The sequence below is a fragment of the Bos mutus genome, chromosome 2 (assembly GCF_027580195.1).
Source record: "Bos mutus isolate GX-2022 chromosome 2, NWIPB_WYAK_1.1, whole genome shotgun sequence".
NCBI lineage: Eukaryota > Metazoa > Chordata > Mammalia > Artiodactyla > Bovidae > Bos > Bos mutus.
In genome coordinates this window covers 96,162,120-96,184,370 of record NC_091618.1, presented here as the reverse complement: position 1 = coordinate 96,184,370, position 22,251 = coordinate 96,162,120, and the positions used below count along the sequence as shown (strand labels likewise).

At 38.5% G+C, this 22,251-nt stretch overlaps 1 protein-coding gene across 3 annotated transcripts in view; it reads right to left on the bottom strand.

Moving 5' to 3' along the window:
* GPD2 (glycerol-3-phosphate dehydrogenase 2) overlaps window positions 1-22,251 on the bottom strand; it is a 150,640-nt gene that overhangs the window by 54,631 nt on the left and 73,758 nt on the right. For all 3 annotated transcript variants that reach the window (XM_070357248.1, XM_070357258.1, XM_070357243.1), the window contains exons 4-6: window positions 15,312-15,436; window positions 13,901-13,998; window positions 12,738-12,901 (exon numbers count right to left, since the gene is read on the bottom strand). In XM_070357248.1, the coding sequence (XP_070213349.1) occupies window positions 12,738-12,901; window positions 13,901-13,998; window positions 15,312-15,436 (387 nt within the window). The remainder of the gene's footprint in view (window positions 1-12,737; window positions 12,902-13,900; window positions 13,999-15,311; window positions 15,437-22,251) is intronic.

Sequence of the window (22,251 nt, the reverse complement as noted above, 5' to 3'; positions counted from 1 at the left end):
GTGAAGTCGCTCAGTCGTGTCCGACTCTTCACAACCCCTTGGACTGCAGCCTACCAGGCTCCTCCATCCATGGGATTTTCCAGGCAAGAGTACTGGAGTGGGGTGCCATTGCCTTCTCCGTCAGAGTTACCTATCCCAAGTTAACTCAGCTATATATTAATTATCTTTGACATAAAGACATTACACACAAGTTATTTGATTTGTTCTTAACCTGATAGTTGTTCATCTAACCCCTATGTTCTCTGACCATTTTCTCATCAAAGCCTTATTCTTCTGAATAGACAGTAAATTACCACACTGGTAATACTTTTTCAGTGAATGCAAGGCTATCTCTTAGGTTTTCAATAGTAGAGAAGCAGCAGTTATACAAACTGTGCAGGAAGTCAGTTGTGTGCGTGTGTGTGTGTGTGTGTGTGTGTATTTAATGTGCAAAGCTGGAGTTTTTTTTTTTTTTTTTAAGTAAATGGTTGTGTGGTTCATATTTTAGGTGGATGAATATAATGATATAAGGAGCGTTTTACTAATATGGAGAGTGACATGAGTAAGTATTAATAGTAATAATGAAACCAGTTTGAAATTCACATTCTAAAATAGTGGTCTATTTGGAGCCAGAGAATATAATCTACCAAGGTGTTAGTTTCATTTATAAGAATGACTTTTTTTCAGTTTTTCTATATTATATTAGCAGAGCTCGGTTGTAGAATTTGTAGTTGCAACTGCCATAGGGGCTTTTTAAGTGAAGCGACATTTTTATCAGTGCTACTTCTTGTGAGGGTAGACACCAGCCCGGCCTCCCACTACACTAAGAAAGCCACTGTGTGCTGTGTGAACAGCTAAATATTGATTTGACTCTTTTTTCTTTCTTCCTTCCTTTTCCTGAGCATTATCTGGGCAAAGACTCTTAATCTCCCCGAAAGAATTCTAGAAAACATGCTAGAGTGCATAGATCAGTGGACACCTGGGGACTCTGCCAATAGACAGTGCCAATAGACCTGTCATACAATAAAGTAGTAAGAAAAAACAGTTCTAAAGATCAATTACTCCGGCTTTTTTTATTTCCTATTTATTTCTCCACATTCCAGTGGTAATTCTTTCTTTCCAAATATGATCTGCTGCTGCTGCTGCTGCTGCTAAGTCACTTCAGTCATATTCGACTCTGTGCAACCCCATAGACGGCAGCCCACCAGGCTCCCCCATCCCTAAGAGACCGTATCTTTGAAGGAGAACTACTTTGAGACAAACGTACTGGGGGATAGTAACTTTAAGCTTCAGTATGTGGTACATTTAAACAGGGCTCCTATTTCTTGGGAGTGTGTTTTCCCAAGGTCTCTAAAACAGAAGCGGAAAATAAAAATTGAAAGTCTTAACCATAAACTACAATTAATTAGCTTCATGTCTAAAAATTTTAATTCTATTACTATAAAGAATATAAAATAAAATTTTACTAAGAAGTGTATAATTTCATGTATTAGGATAAAACAGATCCATCTATTTAAAAAGACTGTACTTAACATGAATATTTAGTCTGAAGATTGGCTTTAAACACAAGCAGATGATATGTACCAGGTTTTAGCAAATTTAAACAAATCAGAGGATGACAACAAAAGCATTTGAGACTCACAGCCTAATTTTAATCTCCCTATACAGATAAACATCAGAGAAGGCAATGGCACCCCACTCCAGTACTCTTTCCTGGAAAATCCCATGGATGGAGGAGCCTGGTAGGCTGCAGTCCATGGGATCGCTGAGTCGGACACGACTGAGCGACTTCACTTTCACTTTTCCCTTTCATGCATTGGAGAAGGAAATGGCAACCCACTCCAGTGTTCTTGCCTGGAGAATCCCGGGGACGGGGGAGCCTGGTGGGCTGCCATCTATGGGGTTGCACAGAGTCGGACATGACTGAAGTGACTTAGCAGCAGCATACAGATAAAAATAGTGGATGTGCCATTGTTTTGTGGTGTCCAAAGAAACAAAATTTCATTTTCATTTATAAAAATAAAAATAATTTGGGACTTCCCTGGTGGTCCAGTGGTTAAGGACAGGAACCTGCCTTTCATTGCAGGGGACTCTGGTTCTATCCCAGACTCTCTGGGATAGATCTGAGATAGATCTGGGATAGATCTCTGTACTCCACAATTAGAGAGAAGCCCATACGCAGCAGTTAAGCCACCACAGCCAAATAAATAAATAAATTTTTTTAAACAAAGAAAACTAACTTGAAAATATTGATGATGACTAAGGCTGTATGCACCAATGCATATATCTTGATCTAAGCAGCGAACATGACTATAATATTTAATTACATGAAATCTGGTTCCTAGATTCTTTTTAAATTCACCTTTTCAAAACTTTGGGGCTCCTTATACTACCATGGAATGAAATATTAATTATATTAGATGAAAAGAGAAAGGCATTACTATTATCCAAGCAATGGGAGGAGAAGCAAATGAAAGTGTACATAATATATACACATATGCATACACATGCACACAATGAGAGGATAAGCCAAAATCCTATTTTTTAAAATGTTATCTTTAAGGAAAATGAGGAAATGGTGAGAAGGGAGAGAGGCTAGCCTTATTTTGAATAGTTTTTGTGTCTACTTTGACTTTGAAGCCCTGTATCTTATATTTTTCTTTAAAAGCACACTTTTAAAAAGAGAAGTCCCTAAAAATAGAAAACAAAATTAAAATGATCTGTTGTATCAAGCTGATGGCTTAGCCACACTGATAGAAACTATGTAAAGTAGCTTTAAAAGACAGTAATTCATATATTCCTATTGGTGTATACTCTAGAACAACAAAAACAACAAAACTGCAACAACAGAAATCTTAAACTGGTTTCAATAATAAAATTTCTGGAGGTATGATTGATGAGATTAAATAAAGTCATGTACACATGAATTTAAGTATAATTATGTCTAAGAGGGCTTCCCAGGTGGCACTAGTGGTAAAGAATCACCTGCCAATACAGGAGACATAAGAGAAGCGAGTTCGATCCTTGGGTTGGGAAGATCCCCTGAAGGAGGGCATGGCAACCCACTCCAGTATTCTTGCCTGGAGAATCCCATTGACAGAGAGGAGCCTGGTGGGCTACAGTCCATAGGTTTGCAAAGAGTCAGACACAACTGAAGCAACTTAGCATATATGTCTGAGAATTCATCATATTTTTCTTTTTTAAACAAAAATTTTTTCTTAACTCTGTCTATAGAAAAGCCTAGAAATGACCAAGTAGCAATGAATATCCCTAACAAATAGATTACGGTCCCTAATTATCATTTCCCACAGGAAGAAGTCAAAATTTATTGGAGAAACGAATGCTTTCAGATCTAGGTCAGAAAAGTTTATGAGATTAGCCTGGATTATTTTGTCATAGCAGATAACACAGTCATCATAGACCACTGACAGCTCATCAAAAGGGATCAGAAGCCAACTTTAAGAGGTGCCCATAAGTCAGAAAAAGGCTAGTTTGAACATCAGATCAGATCAGTCACTAAGTCGTGTCTGACTCTTTGCGACCCTATGAATCGCAGCACGCCAGGCCTCCCTGTCCATCACCAACTCCCGGAGTTCACTCAGACTCACGTCCATCGAGTCAGTGATGCCATCCAGCCATCTCATCCTCTGTCATCCCCTTCTCTCCTGCCCCCAATCCCTCCCAGCATCAGGGTCTTTTCCAATGAGTCAACTCTTAGCATGAGGTGGCCAAAGTACTGGAGTTTCAGCTTTAGCATCATTCCTTCCAAAGAAATCCCAGGGCTGATCTCCTTCAGAATGGACTGGTTGGATCTCCTTGCAGTCCAAGGGACTCTCAAGAGTCTTCTCCAACACCACAGTTCAAAAGCATCAATTCTTCGGCACTCAGCCTTCTTCACAGTCCAACTCTCACATCCATACATGACCCCTGGAAAAACCATAGCCTTGACTAGACGGACCTTTGTTGGCAAAATAATGTCTCTGCTTTTCAATATACTATCTAGGTTGGACACAACTTTCCTTCCAAGGAGTAAGCGTCTTTTAATTTCATGGCTGCAGTTACCACCTGCAGTGATTTTGGAGCCCAGAAAAATAAAGTCTGACACTGTTTCCACTGTTTCCCCATCTATTTCCCATGAAGTGATGGGACCAGATGCCATGATCTTCGTTTTCTGAATGTTGAGTTTTAAGCCAACTTTTTCATTCTCCACCTTCACTTTCATCAACAGGCTTTTTAGTTCCTCTTCACTTTCTGCCATAAGGGTGGTGTCATCTGCATATCTGAAGTTATTGATATTTCTCCTGGCAATCCTGATTCCAGTTTGTGCTTCCTCCAGTCCAGTGTTTCTCATGATGTACTCTGCATATAAGTTAAATAAGCAGGGTGACAATATACAGCCTTGACGTACTCCTTTTCCTATTTGGAACCAGTCTGTTGTTCCATGGCCAGTTCTAACTGTTGCTTCCTGACCTGTATACAGATTTCTCAAGAGGCAGGTCAGGTGGTCTGGTAGACTGATACATTTCAAATATATTTAGAACCATGAGTTTAATTAATAATCTAAAAAAACTCATCACATTTGGAGTATACTAGAAAACTAATTCATTATTATTGAAAACTAGCATATAAATGAAAGAATCTAGCATTTATCCAGAAATTTTATACAAAAATGCATCACAAGGTAGCCAAAAAGTTAATACTGGGAAATTATAACTATTCTAATTAATGAATGAATTTGGAATGGCAGAGTTAGAAAAGTGCCATTTTAACCCTCTAACCTCTAATGACATACTGAAATCAATCTAGAAAATAATCATGACAAAAAGGCAAGAAGACCAGTGATGGAAATTCATACCACCACCTAAAAATTATTTATGACAAAACAATTTGATCCAGCCTCCTTGTAGCTAATCACTAAAGGTGTCTCACCTCCCCGCCTCCAATAAACCACACTTCCTGTATTTTTTGCACTGTGGTGGCTCAGTAGTAAAGAATCCATCTGCCAAGCAGGAGACATGGGTTCGATCCCCGGGTTGGGAATATTCTCTGGAGAAGGAAATGGCAACCCACTCCAGTATTCTGACCTGGGAAATTCCATGGACAGAGGAGCCTGGTGGGCTACAGTCCATATGGCTGCAAAAGAGTTGGACACAACTTAGTGACTAAACAACAACAACCAATCTCTTAAATCTGGGATGCCTCTGTGATTCACTTTAAGTAGAATATGGTAGAAGTGACACTGTGTGACTTCTAAGGCTAAGCAGTCTTGCATTTAAGACTCGGTCTCTTGGTTCTCACTGGGGTAAGCCAGCCACCACATAAGAAGTCTGACTACGCAGAAGTCCAACTCAGCCATGTGGAAAAGCCACGATGAGAGAAAGATGTGGGACCAGCCCCCAACTGGAGTAGTCTTCTCAGCCCAGGAGCCAGACATGTAGGTAAGAAAGCTTTCAGAAGACTCCAGCCTCAGCCAGCACCTCACTGCTTATAGGAGGGGTCCCAAATGAGAAACACCCAGGTGAGCCCATCCATCCTCAAAACTCTGAGAGAGTCCATTGATATTTTGAGTCACTAAGCTTGGGTGTTGTTTCTTTTGCAGCAACAGATTAATGAGACAGGCCTAAAACCACTGTACAGGAAACACAAGGGAACTGTTAAACAAAACCATGAGGAAGGAAACAAAGGGAGGGATGGGAAACTATTAGTTAAAAAGAATGAATTGGTACACAGAAACCTTAACTAGGATTTTGTTTATTTTATGGGTTTATTTTTTAATCGGGAGCCAATTAAAGTTATGATATTATAGGTGGCGTAGGATCATGATCAGACATTTGATCTTAAGGAATTACTGTTAAACATTTTAAGTGTGGCTATATTTTAAAGAAAATTCTTAACTTTAAAGCTATAGACTGAAATATCCAAGGATGAATATTTGTTATCTGGGGGCAGCAAACAGGTGGATAGATGAAGCTGGGCCATGAGTTTATGTGTTGAAACTAGAAGTTCATTTTATTACTCTCATTATTTTGCATATGTCTGAAGTTTCCTTTAGCTAAAAATGCAACTCTTTGGCTATGTTTTGTTAAAGCATATAACTGACTTAAAACCTAATATAGCTGAAAGAAGACATAGTGTTATAACTTTTTGTAAAGTTCTTTATGTTTAACCAAGGAATAAAATTATTTTCACATCACTGCATGTCCAAAATATTGATCTAGCTATTTAACTCTGCTTCTGAACTTCTCCTGGAAAACAGGAATCATGATTTCCATTCCAGTATATGCTGAGTTTGATCAACTAAGACAATTTACGGGGAAAAAAATGTTTTGAAAACCATACTCTGCTACGCAAATGCAAAACATTATTGGTAGTGGAGATCACGTTTGGCCCGATATTTGGAATATATGCAGTGAGCCCTCTCAAAATCTGTAAGCTCAGAACTCTGTCCTTAATGCATTTGGATCTAATACTAGTCACAGTGCTTAGAAAACAGAACCTTCAGAAAGATTTTTTGGATGAAAGAGTAAACTGGAGGAAAGAGGGCATGGAGATTTTTGATACACTTGCTTTATCTTTGATCCTGCATCTTTTTTAAAAGCTCAATTAAGCAACAGAGTGTGAGAGAGAAGTTATCATTCTGTGACCCCACCAGAAGTAGTTGTTCAAACAACATTTGCATACATATCCTTCTACTGGTGAATTTTAGCATTGTTTTTAAGCTTTTAGATGCAGAGTTATGAATTACTATCTCAAAATGAATTACTATCTCAGTATGCTATACCTGATCAAACCTACTTTTGTGTGCTTTTGATTTTCTTAAAAAAAAAACTAATTATAAGAGAATAAATTTAATATATGATGGTATTTAATACATGATGGTCAAGTGAGCAGTAAACAATTGCAAGCTTTCCTAGGGGCTATTTTGCTCTGTCTCACCATCAGGAAGCTAAAACATATGTTGGATGTTAGCCTGGGTGGACACAAATGTGCCCTATTTACTCAAGGTTTCCTTTGAAGCCACAATTTATAAGTTTTGTTTCTTAGGGGTACATGTCAAACTTCATTTAGCATTAGTTGGTATCCAGATACACTGAATAGCAAAAAGGCAGCATTGCGGGGCAAAATATATGACTGCTATATGAGCAATAATGTCAGTTTCATTTATGTAACTCACAAAAAACAAGAAGAGAAATACAATGGAAAAGCTGACAGGAGGAAATCAAGATAAAAATTATTCACTAAATTTATTTAAGTGTAAAACTTCATATAGACAGGAAAAATATTAAAAGTAATAGGTTTTAAATCAACATCCAAGAAGTAGATAATTTTAGAGTAAGTTCTTTTAAAAAGTGTTCTTTAACCCTTAAATTTCTTTTTTTTTAACCCTTAAATTTCAAATAAATTTCAAACAATATATACTTATGTAAACATATGTGTGTGCACAATATTTTCCTTTTTTTCCTAAGAATGTTTTACAAATTTTCTGGAAGAATCTGCAAATTGTAAATATATATATATAAATATATATGGGGACATTTGTGGAATTGATGCTTTGCTTTAGAATATTTTTGTGAAAAGCTGAAATTTGATGGTTGATACAATATGCATAAAATTGACCCAAATAAAACAATTAAAATTTAAATAATTTTATACTTAAAAAGTTATTTTATATTTATATTTATTAATTTATTTGAGGCTCAAAACCCTTCATGAGCAACACATTATAAACTAAATTCATAGATGTGCAGCTCAAAACTCAATAAAGCTTGTAAACTTAAGCCATCTACTTTCATAGTATTGGCTGCTTCAGTTGCACTTCGTTGTTGTTTAGTTGCTCAGCTGTGTCTGACTCTCTGTGACCCAATGGACTTGTAGCCTGCCAAGCCCCTCTGTCCATAGGATTTCCCAGACAAGGATATTGGAGTGGGTGGGTTGCCATTTCCTCCTCCAGGGGATCTTCTTGACTCAGGGATTGAACCCACGTCTCTTGCATTGGCAGGCGGGTTGCTTACCGCTGAGCCACCATGACAGTCTGGAAAGCATTTTTCAAGTATGATTGCTTACAAATGTAAGACAAGTTATCATACCATCTTCAACATATATTTTCTACGACTCATCCCTGTTGTTCAGCTCAGCTTAGTTCATTCACTTTCAATGCTCTATTTTACTCCATTATGTGAATACACGATAGGTTACTTATTCATTTGTCTCTTGCTAGATATTTGAATTATTTTGCTTTTTGAAGTTATTCCCAGTGCTGCAATAAACTTTTTGTCCATATCTCCTGGTTGCCACATGTAAGAGTTTCTCTGCAATTTATAAAGGATGACAAATTACTAACCCAGTGGTACAAAAAAGAAAAATCAAGTTGAGTATTCCAGAAGTAGAGTAAATGTCAACATATAACTCCAATATGGACATTTATTTATAAATTACATACTTGTACTATTGTACATATATATATATATAATAGCCATTTAAACCTTATGTAAAAAAAGACATTTCTAAGGAATTTGATAGAAACAGGTCTAAGTAAAAGTCCCAAAATACTCTGCCTTACCCCCAGTTGAGGTCCTGTGCAACCCAGGAGGTTCACACAACCACTTTAGGATCACCATAACAACCTCACAAGAACTGTATTAAGAAGTACAGAGACAAACTTGCATAATGGCACAGCTATTTCATTTGTAAATCCATACTATTTGGTTGTTTATTGTATCTATTTCTGTTCTGAAGAAATCAATGTATCTGTCAGATTTAAAGTGGATAACACCCAATTATAGTTCAACAACTGTGTTTATAAAATGTAAATGAGGATTAAAGGCACCATCTTTAGGTTTGACTTATGCTCCAAAAACAAAATGAAACAAAAATGAAAACACAAGACCAGAAAAAAAAAAAAGATCACCTTTATGTTACTGGGTAATTGATTTTTCTTTCCTTTTTTTAAAGCTTTCAAACTAGATAAAATCAACACCTTAAAAGACTTGTCTTTAACCCAGGCTTTCTTTTATTAAAGTATACAATTGTGGGTACATGCCTAGAGGAATAATAGTTTGTTCCTAACAAAAGAGTCTGGATTCCACGATATGCCTTTAGCCAGAGGCATCGTTCCCCAAAGCACACAGCTAACTGCATCTCCTGCTGTACCTGTAACAATTTAATTGTATAAGTCAGCCTAGTCAAGCATCTCCAGCTCATGACTGGGAGACATGAAATTCATTGTCATTATTGTCCCTGTCATTTTGGATCATTATATCCTGCTGCAGAATTTTCCTCACTTCAGTGCATTTTTACCTCCAGGAGCCAGGGATTATAGCTGAGGTTGGGGTGGGGGCAGGACCGTGAACTACATTTACCTCGGGGGAGCCAGAGATTAAATTGGCTTTGCTCTCTCACAAGCTGAATTCATCTATTTGTATGCTGTGAGTTTTAGGCTGGAATAAAAATGAATATTCTAGTGAAACTTGGGTTTCAATTCCCTCTTTGAAACATGGCTGTAACCAACTTTTATTTACATTAGGAAAGCCAATGTAATTTCTCGTAGGTTGCTATTTTCACATGTGTATAAGGAATACTTAAGGGCATCATCGAGTATGAAATAACAGATATCTCTCTCTGTCACTGCCTGGACTCTCAGAAGGAAGGATTTAAAGCTGTAATTTTGTTCTCCAGTTGCATCTTCCAGAAGCTTAATGGGGGTATCTTATGGTTTTAAATATTTAATGATTTTTAATTATATCTCATTTTCTGTGTACTGGATTGGATGAGTGAAGTTCAACTAGAATGGCAGCAAAGATCTCTAGGATCAAGCAGAGTAAAGTTGACAGAGGAAGACAAGTAAGTTTCTGAGAAAACTGGCAAATCATCCATAGCTGGCTCAAGAACCTCACAGCCTGCCAAGTCACCTGAGCCTGTCGTGCCTTAAACACTTCTTGCTGATGTGGGAAGAGTTCCAACAGTCACCAACCTATACATGGAAACCCACGATCAGTGGTAATGGCCACAGACCGGTACAGCTGGTCACTCTCTGGTAGGACGGGAAGAGGGACAGAGTAAAAACACTGGACTAGTCTCAGGCAGAAAACCAGTAAGATGACTGTATCGTTTTCTCTAACATAATATAAAAAAGAAAATATAACCTGGTAACTCAGTTGCATCTGACACTTTGGATCCCATGGACTGTAGCCTACCAGGCTCCTCTGTCTATGGCAATTCTCCAGACAAGAACACTGGACTGGAGTGGGTTGCCATGCCCTCCTCCAGGGGATCTTCCCAACCTAGGGATCGACCCAGGTCTCCCGCATTGCAGGAAGATTCTTTACCATCTGAGCCATCAGGGAAGCCCAAGAACACAGGAGTGGGTAGCCTATCCCTTCTCCAGGGGATCTTCCCGATCCAGGAATTGAACTGGGGTCTCCTGCGTGGTTATGTTGTTGCTATTGTTAAGAAAGGTTTATCTTGTAAATTACAATGTTCAGAATTCAACTGCAATGGTATATGCTTAAGTATTTTTTCCTTTCTGAAGTACTTTGGTAGCAGGATAATAATGCTATTTTTCTGGTTAAAGAGTAAGTCATCCTTTCCTTTCTCTGGGCACACATTTATTACATTTAATTCCTTTCTATATACTCCTTTCTACCTTATTTCCATGTTGTTATTTAATTTGCTCATCACACCATTAGGTTTAACAAGAGTTGCCCTACCTGTGAATACAGCTGTGAAACTGTAGAACTACACTGTTTCACGTTGCTGTTTTGTCTTGCCTCAAGCATGACATAGTTGGACCTACATCATTTCAGAACAAGATTAAAAAAGAAACTATTTCCAGTGACTAGAATGATTTTTACTTTTTCAAGACTTGGGTTTCACAATCAATTTTCAAATATCAATTTGAAATTCTTTTAAAAAATAATTTTTAAACTTTTCAGTAATCTTTGCTAAACTCATAATTTTGCAATCTGTAACAAGCTATAAAAGCCAATTGTAGATTAAAGAAATTCTCCTTCCTCTGATTTTAATATGATAATGTTTCTCCTGCATTATGTGACATAGATTTCCCTTGGTTTCTCTATGTAATCAATAAGAATCTATAATTCATAACAATATCAAACCAACATAAGACAGGACACCACAAATTCAGATATGACATCCACTAATACTCCCCCTCAAGGAGATTCAGATATGCACAAGCTAAAAAATAAAAATAACAAATAAAAGTAGTTTGTGTTCAATAGATCACATGGTAGAGAAAATGGCCAAGTACTTGAGAGAGTTTGCATGGAAGGGATTGAAATTAAGAGGCAAAGGGCACAAACATTTCCGTGGCAGGATGGGCAGGGGTCCATTTGCAGAATGCCTTCTGATTCCTCCTGCACCAAAAACCTCTTTAATGTAATCACCCAACAAACTACAATGGATTAACGTTAAGGGTTTGAAGAAGGGGAAAAAAATTCACAGTTAAGATTGTCCTTTAACATGAGATTCAATCAGGGGCACCAAAAAAGTAGTTAAGTGCCCTCCTGTGGTGTTTAGATGCTGCAAGGCACTGTAAACTGCATTTTCTGGCTTTTAACGTTTGTCAAAGACACTTAACATTTTTCTAACATTGTTGCTCCTAGCATACGTTCTTGAGTTTGTCCCCATTGCCCCATCTTCATGTATACATTTCACATTCATACATGAAAGCCTGACAGATAGCTAAATTGATTCAGAAACCTAACATTGAGGAGAAACAAAGGGGGTAGCCTAAAAGATATCCTGTATTATGAAGTATAAATATCAAAGTCTCCTGAAAAAAGAAAAAAAGAAAATATTTCTTCATACTAAGAGTTTAGATATCTAACACTAAATACATAAGATCACATAGTGGGATTTTAAAAACTCACTGAGCTATGGGGCCTAAGCTATCCTTTGTGTCACAAAATTTCTAAGACTTTTTGAACGTGTACAGTTATCTGTGTCCAGCTATTTATTTATAAACAGAAATTCCTGGACTATTTTCCAATTCCATTCTCCCTTAAGAAACGCAGTAAAATTTCACAAACAGCTTTTCCTGTGATGTTTTGTGTTGTATTGTGGTTCATCTGGAGCTATGTTAAGTGGTTAGTTCCTTCAAATAAAAGTGTACAAAACTGTACTTGTTAACACACACACAAACACAATGAATGAACACTGAACACCAGGCAAATGGGTACTAGATAATGTCACTGTTAGAAAATATCTGATAACAATAAAATAAGCATTCAAAACTGAGGGACTGAAGAAAAAAAAAAAAACAACAGACTAGTTTAACAGATGCAGTGTTCGTCTACCTTCATCACATAAATTATATGTTCAAGAATTGTGTCCTGTGTAAAATATGAATATGTCCATTTCAGCCCAGAGGCATTTTTCCCTAGGCTTATAACCCCTTGAAAATAGAGGTTTCATCTAGAAAACCTAACAGATCCTCAGCTGCTTTCAACATTATAATATATTCATAAGGCAAGCGTTCACTGGCAAACACATAACAAATTAAATGGCATGAAGGTGGGGCCCAAAATGCACAATGATGGAAAACGGACCAAACCAACCATGAGATTCAAAGTCGAAGGAATATTCAAGACCGAGTGATGTTAAAAGCAAAACATTGCTTGCAGAGTGCACATGTGTGTTTGTGTATTGTGTAAGATTAGCATTAATTAGTATGCAAAACTATCTCATTAAGAATACACTGTAAGGGTCATGAGTATCCTGAAAAAACAAAAATCACGTACCATCATAGTAGACAATTGCTCCCACCAGTTTGTCCTTCTGGAGCATTGGGAAATGCTCAAGGGCTCTTGATTTGCTGAGGACATAACTGCTTTTCAGGCAATTACTTCCAGCAACCAGATCATATAGCTTGATTCCTACCCAGTAGTATGGTAACTGCCACCACCTACAGCATAAAGAGGGGAAAGGTTTCTTTACAAACAGGGTATAGAATGTCACTTTATATGATACTTTTTATTAAGAAAAACAAAGTATATCTAGAAGTGTATTGCATAAGAAACAAGAGAAGTGCCTTCCTATTCTGAGACCAGCCCAGCTGAATTACATATATAAATGAATCATCTCAAAGGCAGTGGTTCTGGACCTGACTGCATATTAGACTTTCTAGGGAGCATCAAAAACAAACATAGCTGCCTGGATCTTGTGTTCCTAGAGATCAATTGAACTAGACGAGGGCAAAGACCAGAGTGACTCTAATGTACACCCAGGGTAGAGACTCATTGGCATGAGATATCTCAAACCATCTATGACAAAATATAGACAAAAATTATAAAATCTGTTTCTAGACCCCACAACACTCATGCAGCTAACAGAGCTACATAATCCTATATTTCCTATTATCTGTCTTCCAGTTTAAGTCAATTTGATGGATAGCTCTAACAATATTCAGAAAATTGGGTTTAATAATTTACGATTATCTGACACCTACAAACCAAATTTCAGGTTTGGTTAACTCAGAAATTTAAAATGACACAAAATGGCTTAGGGTTCGGAGTTGATATATGTCAGTTCAGATTTTGCAGCAGGATTCATTCTGGCTCTGCATTTTAGCCTGCAAATGACCCTCTTATGTTTCCCAGAGCAAATGCAGTTGTTCCTCTATATACTCTCAGAAACTGGAGTTTAAAACGACTAATTATAAAAGCAGAACACAAGCCACTTTGCCTTCAAGATCTAGCCCTCAGAGGTGAGTTGGCAGAGAGTAATTTAGAAAAAGTCACACTTTTTAAATACAACAAAGGAAAATATTTTAAAAGGATTAAAGATTAGGACCAATTACAACTACTTTAAGAAATACACACTGAGGAACTTCTGCCATTAAAACTGGGTTGTTCTATTGGCCTCGGATAAGCAAAGAGTATATTGATGATACCAAAAGGCTTACTTGTAAATTGGAAGCATAATAGGCAATGGAGCTGATAAATGGGGAGCAATTTCCAGCAGGTTGGCACGCTCATGAAGGGCTTCTTTTACCATCCTGTACTGAAAAGCAAAACAGAGAAAATTAGTTTGGCAGTAACAGATCATAATATTTTCAGATGGCAAATAGACACCCTGCCAACTGATTGATACACAGAAACCTCTCTACCTCTGAGTGAGGATGGCTCCCTCCTAATCAAATTTCTAATAATACATCATGCTGTCAACCTGAAAGATTTTTTAGAAACCTTAACTGTATTTGCATAGGAGAAAAACATGCTGTCAGAGTTCCTAGGTGTAAGATATTTTCCTGACTTGAGTTACAAGATTATTTTAACAATTTATCTTGCATTGTCTGTATTGTCCCTTTTCTCAGCCCCCCATAATATTTTCTCATGTAAGAAATAACAGATTGTTCAAATTCATGTTAAACGTTTTCTTCTTGCCTCCACTAGCCCAAGCAGACATAGTACTTAGGAGTTGCATGGTATTTTAGAAATGATCATGAAAAAGCTTTTGTCTTTAGTTTTCATTATCCCTCTCTGAAGACCCAGCATTACTATCATAACACTAATGTTTACAAATGAGAAAACTGAGGCTCATAGAAATTGAATAAATAAGTTATAGCACATCACAAGTCATCTGATTCTAAACCCTACGCTCTTTTCTTTATGTCCATCAAGGTCCTAAACAGACATGTAAGAAAAGGGGACAGAGTCAAAATCGACAATGTCAAGTTAGTGCTGCTGTGTTTTTCATGGACGAAAAGCAGATAGGGAGTTCAGCTGTTTTTTTTTTTTTTACCCCCTCTGGGAAATGTCATCTTCCACACTGCCTTGGCAGTTTTCAAATGGTGGCAGACTGGACACAACCAAGTGTGACATAAAAAAAAAAAGCATGACTCAGATCATCTTTTCCTTCAGAATATGTCAGTGACAATATGCAGTGTGACTGCATTTGCAGCTAAGATCAATTTAATACTCCTTATGTATTACAACAGAGCTCCCCTGAACCTGCTTGGAAAGTAGCAATTTGGTGGCCATTGGTCAGAAAAACAAAACAAAAAACAATCACAACTGTTAAAACGTAACATATCCAAAAGTGATTTGGTAAATCTGCTACTTTGACATGTCTGTGTAGAAAAGGACCCTGGTTACTCATGAACCTGTTGCTACAGGAAAAAACAACAACAACTACAAAAAAAACCTGACACACCTCTCCTGAAAGACACTCCAGCAGAACACACTAAATAGGTATTTCCAGTAGGAAGAAATCTTAAAGGCCATTAAAAAAAAAAAACACCCAAAAACTGATTTAATTGGGTAGAAAAAAAGCATAGTAACAATTTTTGTTTAACAACCAGCATACACAATTACCTGCTCAATATCCAACTTCATGATAGCCTTCTGAAGATATCTCACACCACCATGGATCAATTTAGTGCTTCTGCTGCTGGTCCCCGATGAGAAATCATCTCTTTCTACAAGGGCTGTTTTTAGTCCTGTGTAACCAGAAAACCAAATTAACTTCTTAAATTACACAATTTGTATGTAATTCATTAAAGGCACTTCTCCAGGGTAGAGACAATCACAAGAAAAATTACTCTGAACATGGATAAATTTGTATTCAAAGTGCAGTACACTGTCTATATTATAATGAAGAGATTTTAGTCTCTTCCTGGGGGAAAAGTCAAACCAGAACTAGAAGCATATTAAACTGTGAATGAATCACAACTAGAAAATATTACAGTGCAATTTCATGGCAGTAATATACTCTGGTGTGTTTAGAGGGTTGAAGGGAAGACTGGCACCCATCTTTACCCATGTAAAGTTAACTCAGTATTGTTACGATGCCTTCGGGAACTGACATTTAACTCCTCACTAAAAGGGTCCAGACATGTGCCAGCCTCTCAACTTCAGTCAACTCTAATGCACATGCATGTGTGGTCAGTCAGTCATGTCTGACCTTCTGTGACCCTGTGGACTGTAGCCCACCGGGTTCCTCTGTCCATGGGGTTCTCCAGGCAAGAACCCTGGAATGGATTGCCATTACCTTCCTCCAGGGGATCTTCCTGAGCCAGGGACCAAACCTGCGTCTCTGGCATTTCCTGCATTGCCAGGCAGATTCTTTACCACTAGCGCCACCTGGAAAGCCCCAACTCTAACGCATCACCATGAATCTAGACTAGCCGTCCACATGCATTTTCCTCTTGCCAGAGTGGTGTGAGAGTGGGTGTAAGACAGGAAAAGAGATCAAAGACATCAAAACAGAAGAAAAAAAGGAGAGGATACCCTCTGATGTTGAGTTTACAGTCTAATTGAAGACATGCAAGCACAACACTGTAGAATTACAAAGAAAAATACAGGCCAGGACAAATGAACCCAGTACAGAGTACCCATGAACAAAGACAGTATTCTTGGGAAAGGTGAGGCTGAACAAGGACAAGTCATTCCAGCCTCCTTTCTCTTTGAGAGTTGCAATAACTCTCTTAGGAATGAAATAAGTTTTGTTTTCTTGCAGACACACCTCTGCCTCTTCAGGATTGGGAGGACCAACAGTACTATGAGTCCCATACGCTAGTTACAGATGAAATCCAAAACTTCAAAAGACCCAAAGTATACATCAACACGAAGCCAGGAGGAATGTTCATGGCTTGGCGTACTCTTGGGGGATGAGAGAATGTCATAGAGTCCAATTACAACGAGAATATGTAACTGGAGCAGTTTGGGCTCACAGAGCTCATATAAGAGAACCTGTGCATGCATTCAATTCAGAGCCATTTATTACATTTAATACCAAAGGGTCGTTTTTATAACTTTTTAACAGTTTAAATATCGTACCCAAATGTCATCATAAAATCAGGGCAATTCCCTTGACTCAAAAGGACAAAATATTTGGAAACTGTGGAGAGAAAAGTAGAGAACTTTGATTCAAGGGCAAAACTGCTAATGCTCTAATGAACTAGCAAAATAACACAGAAATTACAGGTATAATAGATCCAGGTCACTCTTTTTAAGTATTTATGCCAGAAAAAGATCTGTAGAGTTCTAAACAATGAAAATGCTAGCAATATTTAGCTAATTTGGTACAGGATGTATTAAACACACTAAAATATTTCATGTTAGTACATATTTTTGAGAGCCTAAGTGCCGGCGAAAGTGCTAGTATTAGAAATGAAATAGACATGAACCAAGCTGTTTAGTAGTTCCCAACAAAGAGAGAGGCAAGTGAACAAAAGGAAGCAAAGTTTCATGGGTGTTTCATTTGAAAATGCAGTGGACTCTTATCTTAAAGGCGGTCAAAAATTAAACTCAGAATATAAATCCCAAATTGCTTAGTGGCGATTACATTTGCAATCTCTTTAGAATGCACTGTGTTGATGAGTTCTATCAACTTTACTTAGTAAATCCAACACAGACTTCTTCTTCCAGCACTAAAATATACCATTTTTTCTTCAGTTGAAGATCAGATGAGGGAGTTGACTTTCAAATGGCATTTAAGAGCCAGATTATTTAAAACACACCTCTCTTCCAGTCTTAGAAGCAGTCGTGGCATTAAGATGCCCACACCATGAGAGGCAGGGACCTTAGACTGAGAGAGGAGAAGCAGTCTTCCATGCAGCCCCTGGCTCCCACCTGCCCAAAGGTACCCACAGGCTGTGGGAGAAGATGCTTAGTCCCCAGTCAGCCTCATTTCCTAGTATGTAATCCCCCACCCTAAAGTGTGGACTGGACCTAGTGTCTTATTCTAATCAACAGAATACAGTCATGATGATGGCTGTCCACTTCCGAAGCAAGCTGTCTTGTTCTGAGTCAAGGAACCCATGGATCCCCCAGTCAATAGGTCACAAGGAATTGAGGCCTCAGTCCAATAACCTGTAAGGCTCTGAATCATGTCAACATCCATGTCAATTGCTACAAAGCACTGCAGCTTGTGAGAAACTGAGAGTCAGAGGGCCCAGGCAGATTCCTGACTCGCAGACACTGTGTAGGAAAAAAATATTCTTGTTTGAGGTCACAAAATTTGGGGGGTATTTTATGGATGGGGCTTCCTTGGTGGCTCAGATGGTAAAGACTCTGCCTGCAATGCAGGAGACCTAGGTTCGATCCCTGGGTTAGGAAGATGGTCTGGAGAAGGGAATGGCTGCCCAATCCAGTATTCTTGCCTGGAGAATTTCATGGAGACAGAGGAGCCTGGTGGGCTACAGTCCATGAGGCTCCAAAGAGTCGAACACAACTGAGTGACTAACACTTTCACTTTCTTTATGGATGACACAATTGTTGTGGTCCGGGCGCGGGTTGGAAAAGAATTTCCAGGCATGAGACAGAATGAGAGAGAAATAAAGTTTATTACAGTGGGAGACGCTGTTAGAACAGCGGGCCAGCTCAAGGGAGAATCAACATTGAACAAAGGTCCTTAGTCCACTTTTATACCCAGGGTACAAGGAGTGAGATAGGGGTCTTGTGGGTCATTTGCTGATTGGATAAGGCACGGATACTGGGTAGGGTAAGAGCAGGGCAAATAAATACCTTCTCCCTATGGGGTAGGAGGGGAGACAGGTTATACTGTCCCATTAATAGTTACAACACAGGGGAGGGAAGGACGATAAGGGTCTGGTTTTTCCATTCCTGCATTCCAAGACCCTCCTTGGTTCTATCTGCTCTTTTGTCCTTGGGTCACCACATTCCTCCCTCTCTTTATTTTTAGGGCCAATTCTTTGGTCCCTTTTGATACCCTGCTCATGTCTAACTATCTATTTATTTCCCTTCTCAGGCATTTGGGAACCCAGCCTCAAAGGGAAAGGGGCAATAAGTTCTCTGACTTCTTCAGGCTGTACAGGGGCGTCTGGAGCTCTGGGTTCCCTTGGCCTGGTCTCTGTCCAGGTGCATTTATGCAGACAGATGAGAGTCCATGGGATGATAAGGTGGACTTGTTTCAGCATTGTCTGGGTGTTGGTCAGGGAATATTCTTGTCGTACTACCACTTGGGGATTTGTTGTATTCTAGAAGAAACAAACTTAACAAGAAAGTTAAAGGTACGTGGCCCAAAGATGAATAGAAGTCGAAAGCTGCTCAGGGGCTAGCCAGGAGAACCAGGCCCAGACAGTGGGTCATGATGTTAGTGTTTCTCTGGGTACCTGAAGGTACAAGGATTTGGGCTCATAAAATCTTTACCTAAAACATCTCACTATCTGAAGGCCAGTTCTTCTGGTTTTATTCCAGAGCACAGAGTGCCTTATTTCTGATCTCCACCCTGAGCTCCTTTCAGGGGGTGTTGAAGATCAGCAGCTTGCAGTGGTCACGATGTAATCTTTGTAGAGGCAGCTGGCAAGTGCCAACTTCCAGTCAGCAGGGTCCCTTCATAGCCACATATTTAACCATGTTTTGGGGGGATTTCATGGCCACTGTAATCTGCAGTGCTGGGCAGGCTTATTCCCAGGTCTAGGGAAGATTCCATTGATAGGGCACTCAGTGTGCTGTTATTGGAACAGGCCTTGCGAGTAGCAAAAGTCTCTGGACCATACCTGTCTTACTAGCCTCTTGGTCCAGGAAAATATTCCCTCTTGTTGCTTCTTCCCATATCTAGAGTTACATTATTACAATCATTGATCTCATATGGAACTGCATATCAACATTTTATCACAGGCTCAGTCACACATTTAGTAATATAAGAAACAATCTTCTGAAACAAGTGACATAGAAAATAATATAGCTAGCAGTTATTAGTAACATCACAAACAAGAATTTAAGTCAAGAACTTTCCTTAGGTGTAGGCCCAGTATACCCCAGGTCATCTGACTTAGTTAAATGATTATAGCCAGGTGTTAATCTCCTGGCTGTACATCATGGAGCATCTGATCTTTATCTGATGATTGCTTATTGAGATAAGCTTTAGAAACAAACTTAGAGTGTCCTTTTTAATAACTTAAGTAAATCTTTTAGCAGTATACCATAACAACAAGGAACTATTTCAGAAGTGAGTGTTAGTAAACACTAGACATTAATTAACAAAACTAGAAACTTAGTTTAACAATTAACAAAACTTAATATTTAGTGACATATAATTTTTTCATATTAACCTTGTAGCCAGGGAAGGCTTTAGCCCATCAAAAAATGACGTTTGTCAGGGACTGGGAAAAGTCAAGTAGTTGTCTTGGATCTCCCATAGCCCTGACTCTGATTTAACAGCTTCTGTTCACCCATTTTTAATTTTCCGATTTAGGAGTAGACTACTTTGACTGTGTGGATCACAATAAACTGTGGAAAATTCCGAAAGAGAGGGAATACCAGACCACCTGACCTGCCTCTTGAGAAACCTATATGCAGGTCAGGAAGCAACAGTTAGAACTGGCCATGGAACAACAGACTGGTTCCAAATAGGAAAAGGAGTATGTCAAGGCTGTATATTGTCACCCTGCTTATTTAACTTATATGCAGAGTACATCATGAGAAATGCTAGACTGGATGAAGCACAAGCTGGAATCAAGATTGCCAGGAGAAATATCAATAACCTCAGATATGCAGATGACACCACCCTTATGACAGAAAGTGAAGAAGAACTAAAGAGCCTCTTGATGAAAGTGAAAGAGGAGAGTGAAAAGTTGACTTAAAGCTCAACATTCTGAAAACTAAGATCATAGCATCCGGTCCCATCACCTCATGGCAAATAGATGGGGAAACAGTAGGAACAGTGGCTGAATTTATTTTGGGGGGCTCCAAAATCACTGCAGATGGTAACTGCAGCCATGAAATTAAAAGACGCTTACTCCTTCTAAGAAAAGCTATGACCAACCTAGACAGCATATTAAAAAGCAGAGACATTACTTTGTCAACAAAGGTCCATCTAGTCGAGGCTACGGTTTTTCCAGTAGTCTTGTATGGATGTGAGAGTTGGACTATAAAGAAAGCTGAGCACCGAAGAATTGATGCTTTTGAACTGTGGTGTTGGAGAAGACTCTTGAGAGTCCCTTGGACTGCAAGGAGATCCAACCAATCCATCCTAAAGGAGATCAGTCCTGGGTGTTCATTGGAAGGACTGATGTTGAAGCTGAAACTCCAATACTTTGGCCACCTGATGCAAAGAACTGACTCATCTGAAAAGACCCTGATGCTGGGAAATATTGAAGGCGGGAGGAAAAGGGGACGACAGAGGATGAGGTGGCTGGATGGCATCACCGACTCAACAGACGTGAGTTTGGGTAAACTCTGGGAGTTAGTGATGGACAGCGAGGCCTGGCGTGCTGCAGTTCATGGGGTCGCAAAGAGTCGAACACGACTGAGTGACTGAACTGAACTGATACTGATTGCCATGTTTTAAGGACATCAGGATAGCAAAAGTCTAACCACGAGAGCTTATTTTTTTGTAGAAGCAAAATGAGCTTTGTCTACGTGTACCATAATCTTAAATAATGTTTATTTACTTTACCAAAGTAACAAAAGATTTTAAAAACAAATATAAATCACTTAAAAGCAAAGAAATTCATTATGTGTTATCGAAAGCTGCATTCTAAGAAAACTTTGTTCTCTTAACACAGACAGTAGACTAAATTCCAGTCTGTTACCAGTTTACCAGATAAAAAAATTTGTTTATTGTTTAATCTTATAAGTCTTTTCCATAAATCTTGAAGTAGCAGTATTCTTGCAAAGGCATCAGAGTGAAACCATAGAAGGCATGTTTAAAATCTGATTAAATTGCAATTGGCAAGGTAGCCTGGTCATTGCTGTAATACTGAACACTTTAATATGATAACTAGAATTATAACTGACAACATTTTACCAGAACATATCAGATTTTCATGAATTTCAGATAATTTCTAGGATATCTGTATTAGTAACATCAACCATACAATATAATCTGAGAAGATACATCACTCCTCCAACAATACTTTCCATGTAATTTAACATGTCAAATGAACTCAGGTAGTTTAATATTTCTCTTTGGGATGTTTCAGGGGCCCTCTGAAGTATCCCAAAGTTAGTTAGAAGTCAAATGATTTAGGAAGTGTTTTCAATAAATATGAAAAAGGTTTGTAACACTCAGATACGATTATATAGATCACTGTGAAACAATATATTCACTTAGCTAAAGTTAACAAAAGATTTCAAAGGTAAACACAGAACAGATCACCTCAGAGGTAAAGAAACTCGATATCCATTATCAAAGGCAGTTCAACATCTCAAGAAAACTTGTATTTATGCACAAAACTCTTCCTTTGGGGTCCACTTTCTATAAAACCTTCTTATCACTCTCAGTACCCATTACTTTGTTCTTCCATCCTGAAACAGCCACCTGTCAGACCTACTTCCTTTTCCCCTC